Below are 16,495 nucleotides of genomic sequence, written 5' to 3' on the forward strand. Positions count from 1 at the left end.
TTTTACAGATAACTGAGGCCCAGAGAAAGTAAGTGATTTGCCCAAGGTCACACAGCAGACCCATGACCTTCTGGCTCCCAGGCCCGTGCTCTATCCACTACTCCATGCTGCTTCTCTAAAACTATAGGGAAGTTATAGTTATCTATACTATATACTATAGTTATCCATTCATTCAGTCACTCATTTATTGAGTGGTTACTGTGTGCAGAGCACTGTACTAAGCACATGGAAAGTACAATTGGGCAATAAATAGAGACAATTCCTACCTTATAGTTGTTATAGTTAGAAGTTATAACTATTAATACCACTGTTTTAAATCTGGAATGATACTAATAAAAAATCTAGTATTTATTCAGGGCTTACTATATGCCAAACACTGTGTAGGCACAGAGGAAGATACAGTATAAGTAGATCAGGCAAAGTCCTTGCTTTACCTGGGATTCACAGTCCAATGGAGAAGAGGAGACATTTTAGCCCCATATCACAGTTGAGAAAACTGAAGCATGAACAAGTTAAGTGACTTGGGCAAATTGGGCAAAGCCCTTGGCCTGCATGGGCTCACAGTTTAAGGAGGTCAGAGAGTAAGCATTTTATGCCCATTTTGCAGATGAGGAAACTAAAGCACTGAGAAGTTAAGTGACTTGCCCAAGGTCACACAGCAGACAAGTGGTAGAGCGGACTCCCAGACCCATGCACTGCCTCTCAAGTGTCAAAAAGCACTTTCTCTAAGCCAGCAGCGATTCCTAACTTTCTCTAAACCAGCAGTGGTTTCAGTCAGAAACCCTCACTCTCCACTGTTCTACTATGGCATCGTTTGCTGACTCAGAGCTAGGTAAAAATCATCCCAGACAGGAGTGGCTGCTTTTCAGTGGTTTAACTCCATCCTTCCCACCCCATCCAACCCCCTGGGGCCTCACTCTGAGCCCAGAAAGACTCTGTGTGCAAATATCCACATGCTCAAAATAATGTCTACCCCTGTTATAAAAGATAAGGTAGTTGAACGGGACATCATGCAATAGTAGTTCTATTGAGAGCAAGATTTTTTCTTTGGTCTAGCAAAAAACTTTAGGAGCGATTTGATGTATCACTTGAAGAAAATGCCAACCATTGGAAGGGCATTGGTAACTCGCCAACAATTTACTGCTTAGACTAAAAAAACTTCACCATTAAAGGCATAAGCCTTCTCCTACCTCTGGCAGTTTCATTTCCACACCACAATGAGGTGTAGGTCGGACTTTAGTGGCTAAATAACTGCTTAAGGTGTCTTGTGTGGTGGACAAACCCAAAGGGAATCTTGAATAGAGCTGGCTAACATGGGCAACAAAGACCACAGGGACTCTGGAGGCTTCCATGGCACAGCAATGTCATTATGCATTCTGTCACCCTGGCCACATATAGTTTTGTAGGAAAGATTCTTGCAGGCCCTGCAACAATGTGCTGCACCCTCTGAGTGCATGCTCCCTGCCCTCCATGCCCCAGTGGGAACTCACCTGACAGAGATAAAGTGTGAGTAAACTGTGCCAACTACTAGAATTATCACTATTTTATGCAGGTGCTCAATCATGCAATCTTTGTAATTGGACTCGTCTATCATAATAATAATAATAATACTTGTGGTATTGTTAAATTTTTACTATGAGCCAAGCACTGAACTAAGCAAATCGGGTTGGACACAGTCCCTGTCCCACATGGGGCATACAGTCTCAATCCCCATTTTACAGATGAGGTAATAAAGGCCCAGACAAGTGAAGTCACTTGTCCAATGTCGCACAGCAGACAAGAGGCAGAGCCAGGTCATGAACTTCTGACTCCCAGGCCTGTGCTTTATCCAGCTCTCCATGCTGACAGGCTACTCCAGCATCACTGTTTAAACTAAATTGCACATATTCATCGTGGGATTTTGGTAGTAGTAGCTGAAGTGGAATGCAGTTTGGACTGAGGAAGACCTATCCCTTTTTTATCCCCCTTAATCTGGCTTCTCCTATGGAAGAGATTGCATTTAGGGTCTGTGAATCCCTTGGTTGTATAGTTTAACCAGGAAGTTAACTTGGGAAGTCCTCTACATTACTGTAAACTTATTGTGGGCAGGAAACTTGTCTGCCAACTCTGTTGAACTGTGCTCTTCCAAGCACTTAATATAGTTCTCTGCACACAGTAAGTGCTTAGTAATGCTACATAGAGAAGCAGCGTGGCCTAGTGGAGAAGGCATGGGCCTGGGAGTCAGAAGGACCTGGGTTCTAATCCCAGCTCCTCCACTTGTCTCCTTTGGGACCTGGGGCTAGCAGCCATTTCATTTCTCTGTGCCTCAGTTACCGCATCTGAAAAATGGGGGTTAAGACTGTGAGCCTCATGTGGGACAAGGACCGTGTCCAACCTGATTAACTTTTATCTACCCCAAGTTAGATACTTGGGGTAGATTAGCATTTAGTAAGTGCTTAACAAATGCCAGTAAAATAAATAAATGCATAACAAAATTCCAATGATGATGAGGAAAGTCTAAATTGGCTGCTTCCTTGGTCTATTTAGGTACCACTCATTTTATTCAGTCCATCAATCAATCATTGGTATTTATTGAGCTCTTACTATGTAAAGAGAACTGTTCTAAGTTCTTGGGGAAATACAGTACTACAGAGTTGGTATTCACAGCAGAACTAATACCACCCAGAGTTCCCCAGAGAGACTCTTAGTGTCACTGGTCCTGGAGATTCTGGACTGGCCTCTAGCCATTCCCTGGATTCACGGTCCCTGGAAGAGTTCTGCAGTAAAATGCAGTAAAATGCAGTAAAATGGTAGACACTTCAATGAAAGTTAGAGTCAAGTCCATCCTCAATGGTGACTCCACTCCAGTCAGTCATATTTTTCGAGCACTTACTATGCACAGAGAACTGAACTAAGCACTTCGTAGAGTACAGAAGAAATAACAGAAACATCCCCTTCCCAAAATGAGCTTATAGTCTAGAGGGCATCAGAAAACTCCCCAACCCCTCTCCCCCACTGGCCTTTAAACCTTCATCCCATTTCTCCCCCATTCCCATGGCTTTATTTATATTCATTTATAGTAATGTCTGTCTCCTAGACTCTGAGTTTGTTGTGGGCAGGAAATTCGTATAACTCTGTTACACTGTACTCTCCTGAGCGTTTATTACAGTGCTCTGCATATAGGAAGGGCTCAATATTCCCCCACTCCCCACACTTACAAAAGCCTTGAATTCTCCCCACTCCCATCCCTCATTTCCCTGACCTGGCAAGGCTTTTCAAATTCCTTTTTTGACATATTTCATGGCCAGGCCAGCCCCTTCCCCACTTAAAGTCATCAGAACCACTCCAGCCTCAGGAACCAGGATGGGCTGATAGGCCTGGGAGAGGAACTCTCCCCTTAACCCCACCCTGTTCTGGTCCCTGCCACCATGGGAGTAGCAACAGGAATTGGAGGAGGGAGTGGGGTCACACAAGGGAGCCAGGGAAAACAATGGAAAAATCCATGACTTGGTGAGAGAAAGAAAGGAAAAAGGAAAAGTGGAGTGGCCTAGAGGGTGAAGCATGGGCCAGGGAGCCAGAGGACTTGTATTCTAAACCCAGGTCCACCACTTCATTCATTCAATCATATTTATTGAGCACTTACTGCGTGCAGAGCACTGTACTAAGCGCTTGGGAAGTACAATTCAGCAACAGATAGAGACAGTCCCTACCCAACAACAGGCTCACAGTCTAAAAAGGGTAGGCAGGCAACAAAACAAAACACAATCAAACCATGTGTTTGCTGTGTAACCATGGGTAAGTTGCTTAACTTCTCTGTGCCTCCATTTCATCAATAGTAAAATGGGGATTCAGTAACTGTTTTCCCTCCTGCTTGACTGTGAGCCGCATGTGGGGCAGGAACTGTGTCCAACCCGATATTAACTTGTATCTACCCCAGCGCTTAGAACAATTCTTGACACATAGAAAGTGCTTAACAAATACCATAAAAACATTTTAAGGGGGTGGAATGGATCAGAGCAGGAGAGACTGGGATCAAGGAGAGGACAAGGCCACCTACTCTCCAGACGGAGGCACCAAAGTGAATCAAGATGATTCTTTTACTATAACCGAATACAAGCTAGAACTCCTGTTGCACCATTCCTAGTAGGAATGGAAGGTTGTATGAGCTTTAATGTATGTTGGTATTTGTTAATAATAATAATAATAATAATGTTGGTATTTGTTAAGCGCTTACTATGTGCAGAGCACTGTTCTAAGCGCTGGGGTAGACATAGGGGAATCAGGTTGTCCCACATGGGGCTCACAGTCTTAATCCCCATTTTACAGATGAGGGAACTGAGGCACAGAGAAGTTAAGTGACTTGCCCACAGTCACACAGCCGACAAGTGGCAGAGCTGGGATTCGAACTCACGAGCTCTGACTCCAAAGCCCGTGCTCTTTCCACTGAGCCACGCTGCTTCTCTTGTTAAGCGCTTACTATGTGCAGAGCACTGTTCTAAGCGCTGGGGTAAATACAGGGTAATCAGGTTGTCCCACGTGAGGCTCACAGTTAATCCCCATTTTACAGATGAGGTAACTGAAGAACAGAGAAGTGAAGTGACTTGCCCACAGTCACACAGCTGACAAGTGGCAGAGCAGGGAGTCGAACTCATAACCTCTGACTCCAAAGCCCAGGCTCTTTTCCACTGAGCCATGCTGCTTCCCAAAATAATGAAGGCATTTGTTAAGCGCTTACTCTGTGCCAAGCACTGTTCTAAGCACTGCGTTAGTACAAGGTGATCAGGGTGTCCCACGTAGGGCTTACTGGGTGAAGAGTCCTGTACTAAGCATTGAGAAAACATATACAGGTGGGAATAGATCCAATCTCTGTTTCTTGGTGTGCTCCCTCCTGGGACAGCTGGATTGGTTTGAAATCTTTTCTAGAACAAACAGTGTTTGTTCAATCAGTGATATTTATTGAGTGCTTACTTTGTACAGAGCACCTTACTAAGTGCTTGGCAGAGTGCAATAAAACAGAGTTGTTAGGCACATTACCTGCCCGCAAGGGTTCTGGCTTAGTTCCCCAAGATTCAACCTGTTTCCCCAGATATTCTCAGGATTGTGAATGATTTACAAACAATCCAAACCACTTGTTATCAATCCTGACCAGGAGCGACTTCCATGAAGAAGCCCCAGGCCAGACTAGTGCTTACTTAAACCCAAAACATTCCGCCTCATTCTGAACTTTAACAGCAGCCAATTTGACTACAGTTTTTTATGATCCTGTATTTCAGTTAGCACATGGAAGACATTTCATGCCAAAGTTTTGAATTTCATTGTTTTAATTAGCATTTATTTCATCTAGGAGAGGATAAAAATAAAAACTTTTTTTTCCTTCAAAGCCTGCACTAAAAATCTATCAAGATAAGAAACAGCCTGAGTACATATACAAGAAGAACAGAGAGCATTTAATAAGTTGTGGAATACTAAAACCAACTAGTTTATCTGAGAAAAGAGTATCTCCCACTGAATCACCTGGAAGTTCTCATTTTCTGGAACGTCAAGATGACTTGAAGGAAAAACAGGTACAGTATTTTCTGTAGAAATGCTTATACTTTCTAATGCTTATACTTTCTAATTAAACTAATTAAATGCTTATACTTTCTAATAAAGTGCTCAATAAATACTACTGATAATGGAGGAAGCAAGCAGACACATCACATAAAATAGAGGAATAAATAAATTTGGATTCCATGAGAATCCAAAAATGATATATATCATATCATATTCAATAGTATTTATTGAGTGCTGACTATGTGCAGAGCACTGTACTAAGCGCTTGGAATGTACAAATCGGCAACAGATAGACACAGTCCCTGCCCTTTGATGGGCTTACAGTCTAATCGGGATAATTATGTATATATGTAAAATATGTGTGTATGTGTGTGTGAACATATTTGCATATATTATATATGTGTGTGTATATATATGTATAAAATATATGTGTATGTATGTGTGTGAACATATATGCATATATTTATATTGCATTTATGAGAATATTCATTACTAATATATTCATACTATATATAATGGAAGTGTGTTGAGAAGATCACTGAAATGTTCTTGATGTCTTTTTCGGATTCCCATGGAATCATCTTCACTCTCAGAGATGCCATAATGGCACATACAGGATCATAAAATGTCTTTAATATTGTGCAGAAGAGTATAGATGCAGTTAAAACAAAAATATGCCATTAAATAAACAGCTCCATCTGCGAGGTGAGGTGGTTCATAGGGAAGATTGATTGGGGTAATGAAGAATTATTCAAAGAATGTTCTTGGAAGAGGTGATATTTTATGAGAGCTTAAAGATAAGAAGAAAAGTCACTTGGAAGTCCTGAGGGAAAGGGGGAAAGTTCCATGCTAGAGAAAAGACACGACTGGTGTGTCCGAGATGGTTTTGAAAGAGCCAAATTTAGAAGGTTAGCTTCGGAGAAGTGAAGAGTAGGATGAGTGTAGCCAGAGAGGAGATTCAACCATATTTATTGATAGCTTACTGTGTGCCGAGCCCTGTACTAAGCACTTGGGAGAGTACAACGTAACAGAGCTGGTAGACACGTTCCCTACCTGCAATGAGCTTGTAAGAAAGTTGAGGGAGAGCAGCGAGGCCTAGAGGAAAGAGCATGGGTCTGGAAGTCAGAGCCAGAGGAAGAGCCTTGGAGTCAGTGAGTTTAAGGTTTTGTTTCATGAAAGAAGTGAGTTTTTGAGGAGGGTTAATGATGTTTTCCAAATGGTATTTTAAGAAAATGATATTTACAGTGCTGTGAGGCTGGGTTTTGGGGGTGATGAATAAAGAAAGCAAGTCAGAGCAATGTAGAAGGACATGGGAAAAGACAAAATTGGGGATTAGACAGAGAAAGCCTCTAGGAGGCAACATGCCTTCAATAAGGCTTTGAAGATGGAGAGTGTAATTGCCTGTTGGATATAAAAAGGAAGGGTGTTTCAGGCCAGAGGCAGGATATAGCTGAGAAGTTGTCGGCGAGATAGACAAGAATGAGGTACAGAGAGTAGGTTGGCATTAGAAGAGCAAAGTGTGTGGGCTGCTTTGCAGTAGGAGGATAAGAAGGTGAGGTAGGAGAGGGCAAGGTGATTGACTGCTTTAAAGCTGGTGGTAAGGGAATTCTGTTTAAGGGATTTCTGTTTGATGCAGAGGTGGATGGGACAACCACTGGAGTTCTTGAGGAGTGAGGAAACATGAACTGAATGTATTTGTTAAAAAATGGTTCAAGCAGCAGAGTGAAGTATGGACTGGAGTGGGGAGAGGCAGGAGGCAAGGAGCTCAGCAAGGAGGCTGGTACAGTAATCATGGTGGGATTGGATTAACGTGATAGTTTGCACGGAGAGGTAAGGATGGATTTTAGTAGTGTTGTGAAGGTTGAACTGACAGGATTTGGTGATAGATTGAATATATGGGTTGTATGAGAGAAAGGAGTCAAGGTTAATGCCAAAGTTATGGGCTTGTGAGACAGGAAGGATGGAGGTGCTTTCTACAGTGGTGGGAAAGTCAGGGGTAGGATGTGGTTTGTGTGAGGAGATAAGGAGTTCTGTTTTAGATATGGACTCTGGGGGACATGATGGCAGGATGTCCAAGTAGAGGTGTCTTGAAGGCAGGAGGAAATGTCTTGACTGCTGAGAGTGAGAATGATCAGGGCTGGAGATGAAATTGCAGAATCATCTGCCTGAAGGAAGTAGCTGAAGCCATTCATTCAATAGTATTTATTGAGTGCTTACTATGTGCAGAGCACTGTACTAAGCGCTTGGAATGAACAAGTCGGCAACAGATAGAGACTGTCCCTGCCGTTTGACGGGCTTACAGTCTAATCGGGGGAGACAGACAGACAAGAACAATGGCAATAAATAGAGTCAAGGGGAAGAACATCTCGTAAAAACAACTAAATAGAATCAAGGCGATGTACGCTTCATTAAGAAAATAAATAAGCCATGGGGTTGAATCAGTTCCCCAAAGGAGTGGGTGTAGATGGAGATTAGGAGGGGACCCAGAACAGAATCTTGAGGGATACTCACAGTTAGAGGGTGGGAGACGGTGGAGGAGCTCGCAAAAGACACTGAGTATGAGTGACCAGAGAGATAGGAGGAGAACCAGGAGAGGTCAGTCAAGCCAAAGTTGGAAACATTATCAAATTATCCAGGAGAAGAAGATGGTCCACAGTATCAAAGGCAGCTGAGAGGTTGAGGGAGATTAGGATGGAGTAGAGGCCATTGGATCTGGCAAGAAAGAGATCATTTGTGACTTTTGAGAGGGGGGTTTCTGTGGAGTGAAGGGGACAGGAACCAGATTGGAGGGGGTCAAAGAGAGAAGTGGAGGAGAGGAACTTTAGACAGTGGGTACTTACCTAGGGGAGTTTGCAGAGGATTGGTAGGAGGGATTTGGGGCAATAACTGGAGTGAACCATGAAGTCAGGGGATTTTTTAGGGTAGGGTAGACATGAGCATGTTTGAAAGTGGGGAAGAAGCTATTGAAGAGGGCAGAGTTGTAGATGGTGGTGAGGAAGGGAAGAAGGGTGGGGGAAAGTGTTGTGATGAGGTGTGAAGGGATGGGATCAGATGTACAGGTGGAGGGGGCGGATTTTGAGAGAAAGCAGGAGACCTCTTGAGATACTGCTGGGAAGGGTGGAAGAGTTGAAAAAGGGGCAGGAGGAGAAAGGGACTGGAAAGAAGCTGGGGAGATTTTAGGGAGATCACGCCTGATTATTTCAATTTTTTCAATAAAGTAGGTAGCCAGGTCATTAGGGGAAAGGGATGGGAGAAGTTGAGGATTTTCTGGAGGGAGTTAAATGTCTGGAACAACTCGCAAGAGCAGTGAGCATGGGTGTCAATAAGGATAGAGAAATAATCTTGCTGGACAGAGTTAAAGCACGCAAGGATGAAATAGAGGTGGACAAGGTTGACCTGATGTGTAGATTTCCACCAGCATTACTCTATGGCTCATGCACAGGAATGAAGAAAGCAGATTGTGAATGTGATCCAGGGCTGAGGGTTACTGGTACTAGATGGACAAAGGGATAGTTGAGTGAGTGCTTTTAGTAGAGAGATGTCAATTTGGTCATCAAGGAAAGTAGTTTGGGTATGGAGGCAAAATGTAGTATGATAAAATTGGATGGGGGTCAAAAGATTAGAGATCTCTGGGGAACAGGATAGATTTGTGGGGAAGAGGTTTGTGGGAGAGAAGCCAGGTGAGGAGTCCTTCAGACCCCTCTAGAGCTCATAGACTGTGAGCTCACTGTAGGAAGGGAATGTGTTGGTTTGTTACCCCCCACGCTCCGCTCCTCTGCCGCCCACCTCCTCACCGTCCCTTGGTCTCGCCTATCCCGCCGTCGATCCCTGGGCCACGTCCTCCCGTGGTCCTGGAATGCCCTCCCTCCTCACCTCCAACAATCTAATTCTCTTCCCCTCTTCAAATCCCTACTTAAAGCTCACCTCCTCCAAGAGGCCTTCCCAGACTGAGCTCCCCCCTTTTTCCCTCTGCTCCCTCTACCCCCCCTTCATCTCTCCGCAGCTAAACCCTCTTCTCCCCCTTTCCCTCTCCTCCTCCCCTCTCCCGCCCCACCCCCTCAGCACTGTACTCGTCCACTCAACTGTATATATCTTCATCACCCTATTTATTTTGTTTAATGAGATGCACATCACCCTGATTCTATTTATTTGCCATTGTTTTTATGAGATGTTCTTCCCCTTGACTCTATTTATTGCCATTGTTCTTGTCTGCCTGTATCCCCCGATTAGACTGTAAGCCCGTCAAAGGGCAGGGACTGTCTCTATCTGTTGCCGATTTGTACAGTCCAAGCGCTTAGTACAGTGCTCTGTACATAGTAAGCACTCAATAAATACTATTGAATGAATTAATTAATATTATACTCCCCCAAGCACTTAATACAGTGCTTTGCACACAGTAAGTGCTCAATAAATACGACTAAATGAATAAGTGAATGAGGCTGTGGTCGGATAGAGGGATTTCAAGCATTTTCAATGTGCAAAGTACATTCAAATTCCCACCCGTATACTCTTTCTTAGCTCTTGGTACAATTCTCTGCACACAGTAAATGCTGAAAAAATATTATTATTACTACAGTTACAGAGCACGGGAAGCAGTTTGCCTAGTGGAAAGAGCATAGGCCTAGGAGTCAGAGGACTTGGGTTCTAATCCCAGCTCCACCACTTGTCTGCTGTGTGACCTTGGGCAAGTCAACTTGATTCCTCCTTGTGCCTAAATTACCTCATCCATAAAATGGGGATTAAGACTGTGAGCCCCAAGTGGGACATGGACTGTGTCCAATCTGATTAGCTTGTATCTATCCTAGTGCCTGGCACAGTGCCTGGCACATAGTAAACACTTAACAAATACCATTATAAAAAGTAACCTGTTCCTTCAAGTGTTTTTCGTTCTAGTGGTAGATTGGGTGGTGGGGGTGGGGAGGACAGGTATCAGGCCAATTTAGTCCAGAGTGGCCTAGTGGATAGAGCACAGACCTGGAAGTCAGGGAGCACAGACCTGGAAGTCAGGGATCCTGGGTTCTATTCCTGACTCTGGCACTTGCCTACTATGTGGCCTTGGGCAAGTCACTTAGCTTCTCTGTGCCTCAATTTCCTCATCTGTCACATGGCGAGTTAATACTTCTTCTGCCTCATCCTTAGACTGTGAGCCCCATGTGGGGCACAGACTGTGACCAATCTGATCATCCCCTATGTGCTACAGTGCTTAGTACAGTGCTTGGCACATAGTAAGTACTTAATAAATACCATAAAAAATAGAGTTGTAGCAGATGAGGTATTTGTTAAGCACTGACTATGTGCCAGGCACTGTACTAAGCACTGGGATAGACACAAGCTAATCAGGTTGGACATAGTCCATGTCTCAAATGAGGTTCACAGTCAATCCCCATTTTGCAGATGCGGTAACTGAGACACAGAGAATTTCAGTGACTTGCCCAAGGCCGTACAACTGACAAGTGGCAGAGCCGGAATTAGAGCTGGGATTAGAACTCTGCTCTCTCCTCCTCTTCTCTGCCCAGCAGCATAACTTCTCCCCACCAATCAATCAAGCCAACTAGTGTTAGCACCACCCCATCTCTTATGCCTGATATCATCTACTCCACTGTCAAAATTGAAGCCATTTGGGATTAACTCCCCTACTTCCCCCCAGTTTATTCTCCCATCCTTTCCAGCCATCTCCCAAGTAGAAATTTTTCTCCTCCTTTCCAAATCTACCCCCTCCACCTGTGTTTCCCTTTGTACCTTATTAAAATACTTGAATCCATCCTTCTTACCTCCATCAGTGCCATCTTTATCCTCTCATGCTCCAGTGGCTCCTTCCCCTTCACTTTCACACATGTTCACGTATCTAGTAAACAGCCAATTTCCTTCCTACCATTTCTGTCCAAACTCACTGTCTCCACTTTCTTTCCTCTAAATCCTCCCTTGAACTTCTGCAAAACAGTTTCCAATCCTTCCTCCAAAATTCCTCTCTCCAAATTACTAATGACCTCCTTCTTACCAAATCAAACAAATTCTGTTGTTGTTGTCTTATACTGCCGAGTTGTGTCTGACCCATAGCGACGCCATGGACACATCTCTCCCAGAGTGTCCCACCTCCATCTGCAATCATTTTGGGTAGTGCATCCATAGAGTTTTCTTGGTAAAGATACCGAAGTGGTTCACCATTGCCTCCTTCCATGCAGTAAACCTGAGTCTCTGCCCTCGACTCTCTCCCACGCCACTGCTGCCCAGCACAGGTGAGTTTTGTCTTGTAGCAGATTGCCTTCCACTCGCTAGCCACTGCCCAAGCTAGGAATGGAATGGATAGGCCTCTACTTGACTCTCCCTCCCTTAGTCGAGACTGGTAGACTACTGGAAACTCTCCAGGCGCAACTCTGAGAGGTGAACCAAATTCTCCCCCCTTCTAATCCTCCTTAAACTCCAAGCAGCACTCCCTTCTTGTGGAAAAATTACTTAACCTTGGTTTCTCTCTTTTTTTAATGGTATTTATTAAGTGCTTACTTTGTGCCAAGCACTGTACTAAGTGCTGGGGTAGATACAAGGTATTCAGGTTGCATACAGACCCTGTCGCATACAGTCTAAGTAGGAGAGAGTAGGATTTAATCCCCATTTTACAGAAGAGGAAAATGAGGCACAGAGAAATTAAGTGACTTGCCCAAAGTCACACAGCGGACAAGAGGTGGAGCTGTGGTTAGAACCCAGCTCCTCTGACTCCCAGGCCCATGCTCTTTCCACTAGGCTTTGCTGCTTCTCTGACACCTCCACAGCACTTACATATGTATCTCTGTACTTGACTGCTTCCCCTGTCTGTAATTTATTTTAATATCTGTCTCCCTTGTTAGACTGTAAGCTCCCTAAGGGCAAGGATTGGTTATCCTTATTCTTTGTACTTTCCCAAAATCTTAGTACAGTGTTCTGCACAAAGTAAGTGCTCAATGTATACTCTTAATTGATCAGTTGATTGATTCCTGTGCATGTGAGGCATCCTTGGTATTTTTATCCCCAAAAAGGTAACAACATGTGAGAGAATTCAGACCATGTAAGGCAGAACTAATCTCCAAATGGCCCTTCCACAAGCCTCTCAAAGGACATTGGATCCTTTGGATATTATCAGATAATGATCCCGCTCCCCCTACTATTTGGACTTACAAAGAGGTCATTCGTTTGAGTCAGTCTATTGACTCCCAATGCAGAATTGCGGTCAATCATTCAATCAATCAATCAATCAATTGTATTTATTGAGCTCTTACTGTGTGCAGAGGATTGTACTAGGTGCTTGGGAGAGTGTGATAAAATAGAGTTGGCAGAGTTCCCTAATCACTCAATTCTCATTTTGTATCACAGTGTGTCATTACTGTATTGTACTCTTTCTACATGGTTCAGAAAATTTTAGGAGAAACTGACATATTTTTCTTTCCCTCATGTAGAAACAAAAGCATTTTGGTGAGACATTCTCTCCTACTCCTCCCAAACTGCCACGTACCAATTTAAGAAAAATCAGTGCCCGCAAATATTCTGTTTCTCCACATATTTTTACTTCCCGAGATGAAGTCATTAAAGCCAAGATTCGCGATCCCTTGCAAATTATTAAAATAATATGTGAAAACAAAGATCTCGGATTTCTTTATCTGACTCCTGCAGTGCCAAAATCATCAATTGAATATGATACATACAATCTGAAGTAAGTTATCTTTTTAGAAGCAAAAATATTCATTTTCCACTTTGGAAATTATGGATTTTACTGGCAATCGGGAGTAATGTTTAGCATGGTCATTAATAAGTATGAAGAATGGATTTAATGGATATTAAAAATGTGTAGATGCTGACTAATTTTACACAGATTCCAAAGATTGTTTGGATATTTGCTTTTCACAACCTTTCCATCAAAGCATATTGTTCTAAAGGAATTTATAGAGTTACATTCTGTCTCTCCTGCCATCTTTTTTTTTTTTCATCTTTGGCTTGAGTTGGGCACTAGGCACTAAACTTTTTTGTTTTAAGTGACTTTCCTCATTTGAAATTTTGGTCCTGACTCTAGGTTGTCTCATTTTTTCTTAGATTAAAAAAAAACTTGTTTGTGAATATAGTATATTAAAATATGCGTGCATTTTACTTTCACATAACTTCCTTAAAATTTTGGTTATGTCTTTTCTCTCTTTACTTCTTAGTTTCACTACAACTGGCTTTTTGTGTCTGCTGACTCTGTCCCTCTGTGTCAGCGGTTCAGTCTCCCATATTGTGCTGCAGCTTTTGTGTTCTCTATTTCTGCCTCTGCTTAATTATTTTCTTAACACTGTCTCTGTCTCTACCTCTCAATCTCTATTTCTCTTTGACTCTCCTCTTATTCTCTGACTCCATTTCTTTGACACTTTAACTGTCCATCTGAATCTTAGGATATCTCTGCATCCATGTCTCTTTTGTTTCTCTGCCTCTGGTCTTCCATTTCTGTCTCTGTTTCTTTCATGTCTTTTTGACTCAGTTCTTATGCCTCCACCCTCTCATCTCTCTGTCCCTTCTCTCTGTTTCCTTTTGTCTCCCTAAATTTTCTTTCTGCCCCTACCTTTCTCTTATATGTTATTTTTTCAAAGTGTTTTGTTTTTTTTTTAATCCTCCATATGGCCATGGCAAAAAGGGGCCCTGACTTTTTCCTTTTCAGTTCTACAGATTATGCTCAAATCCAGATTCATAGGCCCTGATCCCATTATCACTATTAATATAGGTACAACTTCACCAAAAGTGCTTTTCATAAGAGTTTTTAATATGCTAGCCATTCTGCGCACGTCTAGTCACGTTCTTAATAGTACTTTTTTGAGATTCCATGATTATAATGACCCCATAAGAGAAAGCTACCTATGAATGAGTAGGAAACAAGAATAACTTGATCTATGTTTGGGTGGTGCCTATTTGCTTTGTTTTGATTACCCACAAGAAAAATTGGAAAAATGAAGTAGTTCCATTTGGCTACCACACTGTGAGAGAGTAATGGGTGGGTAATAGCAGTGCGCAGAAGATGTTTAATGTAGGTCAACTGCTGGGTGTGTGTGTGTGTTTGTGTGTGTGTATGAAGTACACCCCCTAGGGGATGGAGTATGGGCCTGGGAATCAGTGGACCTGAGTTCTAGTCCCGGCTCTGCCACTTGTCTGATGTGTGACCTCAGGCAAGTCATTTCCCTTCTCTGGGCCTCAGTTACCTCATCTGTAAAATGGGGATTAAGACTGTGAGCCCCATGTGGGACCTGATTATTCTGTATCTACCCCAGAGCTTAGAACAGTGCATGGTACATAACGAATACCGTTAAAAAAAAAAGATTGTATGTTTATTCAATACAGTCAAATGGACCGACAATAAGCCTGAAGAAAACCAAATTGGAACCAATCAACATACAATCAAAGATCTTCATTGGCAATACAGACAGTTTAAGTGACTTACCCAAGTCACATAGCAGACAAGTGGAGGAGCCAGGATTAGAACTCAGGTCCTTCTGACTCCCAGCCCCATGCTCTATTCATTAGGCCACACTGCTTCTTGTCACTTATCTTCTCTGTACCTCGGTTTCCTCAACTGTAAAATGGGAATTCAGTCCTCCTACTTAGAATGCGAGCCCCATATGGAAAATGGACTGTGCTCAACCTGGTTAACTTGTATCTACCCCACCACTTAGAACAGTGCTTGACACAGAGTAAGCACTTAACAAATACTATAACAATAACAAATGACAATAGTCATCCACCAAAGGAGTTGAAAGGTGTTCAGATTACTGCTGCTGTGAGAGGGACCAAGTACTAGACTAAACCACGACTCTTATGCTCCCAGCTTGAACAATTAATCAAAAATTGGCATCTAAATGACCAATAAGGCTACATATCAAGCTCCTGGAAAATTAAGAACCCAACAAATATCACAGCAGGCCTTTTGGGACAAGAGAGCCCCAGGTACTACTGGCAGCATAGAGGCAACTGGTTTGATGAAAATGTCTCAGAGATGAAAAACTGCATATAATGAAACACAAATGCATCAACAACATGTTGCAGCTCCTCATGATCCCAACAAGACAGAGATAGACAAAAACCTGCACCAAGACATGTGCGACCAGTTTGGCTAACGCCAAAGAATTACAGGAATATTCTGACCACGACTAAAGATTTTTGCTCGTTATTAAAGAAGCTCTATGAACACTTGCACATGAATGCTAGATCATTAAAGTGGCCCAGTGGATAGATCACAACTTTGAAGTCAGAGGACCTGGGTTCTAATCCTTTCTCTGCCACTAACCTGCTGTGTGACCTTGGACAAGTCACGTAACTTCTCCAGGTTTCAGTTTCCTCACCTGTAAAATGGGGATTAAATATCTGTTCTCCTTCCTACACACACAGTGAGCCCATGTGTTACAGGGATTGTGACCGACCTGATGATCCTATGCCTACCCCAGAATTTAGTACAGTGTCAATCACATAATAAGTGCTTAAAAAAGACCATATCAGAGACAAAGAGGGAATTCTGTACAGATGACAAAAACACTGCAGGGAATCTGACCACGGCTTCCACCACTGAAGAGGAGACCCCACAGGGGCCCAGCTCCAACTTTTGAGGAAAGACTTTCCACAAATTCATGAAAAATGGAAAAGTACCTGGATCTGATGTCATCCCTGCATAAATCTACAAAAAAGGAGGAAAATCTGAATCTCGGACATCTGCAGGGGCATTCCTTCCATTTTGGAAGACCAAGAAAATCAATTGATCAATGGTATTTATTGAGTGCTTACCAAGTGCAGAGCTTGGCACTAAGTACTTGGGTGAATACAGTGCGATAGAGTTGGTAAACACATTCCCTGCCTGTAATGAGGAAATGTCACCAGATTTCAAAGGCACAATAATAATTACTATCTTTAAGAAGAAAGGTTAGAGAGCTGACTTGTAGGAACCATTGGAAATTCTTCCCATTTGACATTCCTGGCCAGTTTC

At 42.9% G+C, this 16,495-nt stretch overlaps 1 protein-coding gene and 1 non-coding gene across 3 annotated transcripts in view; one reads left to right on the forward strand and one right to left on the reverse strand.

Annotated features, from left to right (window-relative positions):
* The window catches only part of DNAH6 (dynein axonemal heavy chain 6), a 204,081-nt gene that overhangs the window by 1,750 nt on the left and 185,836 nt on the right, over positions 1 to 16,495 (forward strand). For both annotated transcript variants that reach the window (XR_003762480.2, XM_029073942.2), the window contains exons 3-4: positions 5,361 to 5,543; positions 12,960 to 13,213. Coding sequence is in view for 1 of the 2 variants with exons in the window: in XM_029073942.2 (XP_028929775.1) it covers positions 5,361 to 5,543; positions 12,960 to 13,213 (437 nt within the window). In the remaining variant the exon portion in view is untranslated. The remainder of the gene's footprint in view (positions 1 to 5,360; positions 5,544 to 12,959; positions 13,214 to 16,495) is intronic.
* Positions 11,779 to 11,916, reverse strand: LOC114814938. The gene has a single exon (XR_003762733.1). It is a non-coding gene; the product is annotated as a small nucleolar RNA SNORA7 (small nucleolar RNA).

Source organism: Ornithorhynchus anatinus, chromosome 10, assembly GCF_004115215.2.
Source record: "Ornithorhynchus anatinus isolate Pmale09 chromosome 10, mOrnAna1.pri.v4, whole genome shotgun sequence".
Classification (NCBI taxonomy): Eukaryota; Metazoa; Chordata; class Mammalia; order Monotremata; family Ornithorhynchidae; genus Ornithorhynchus; species Ornithorhynchus anatinus.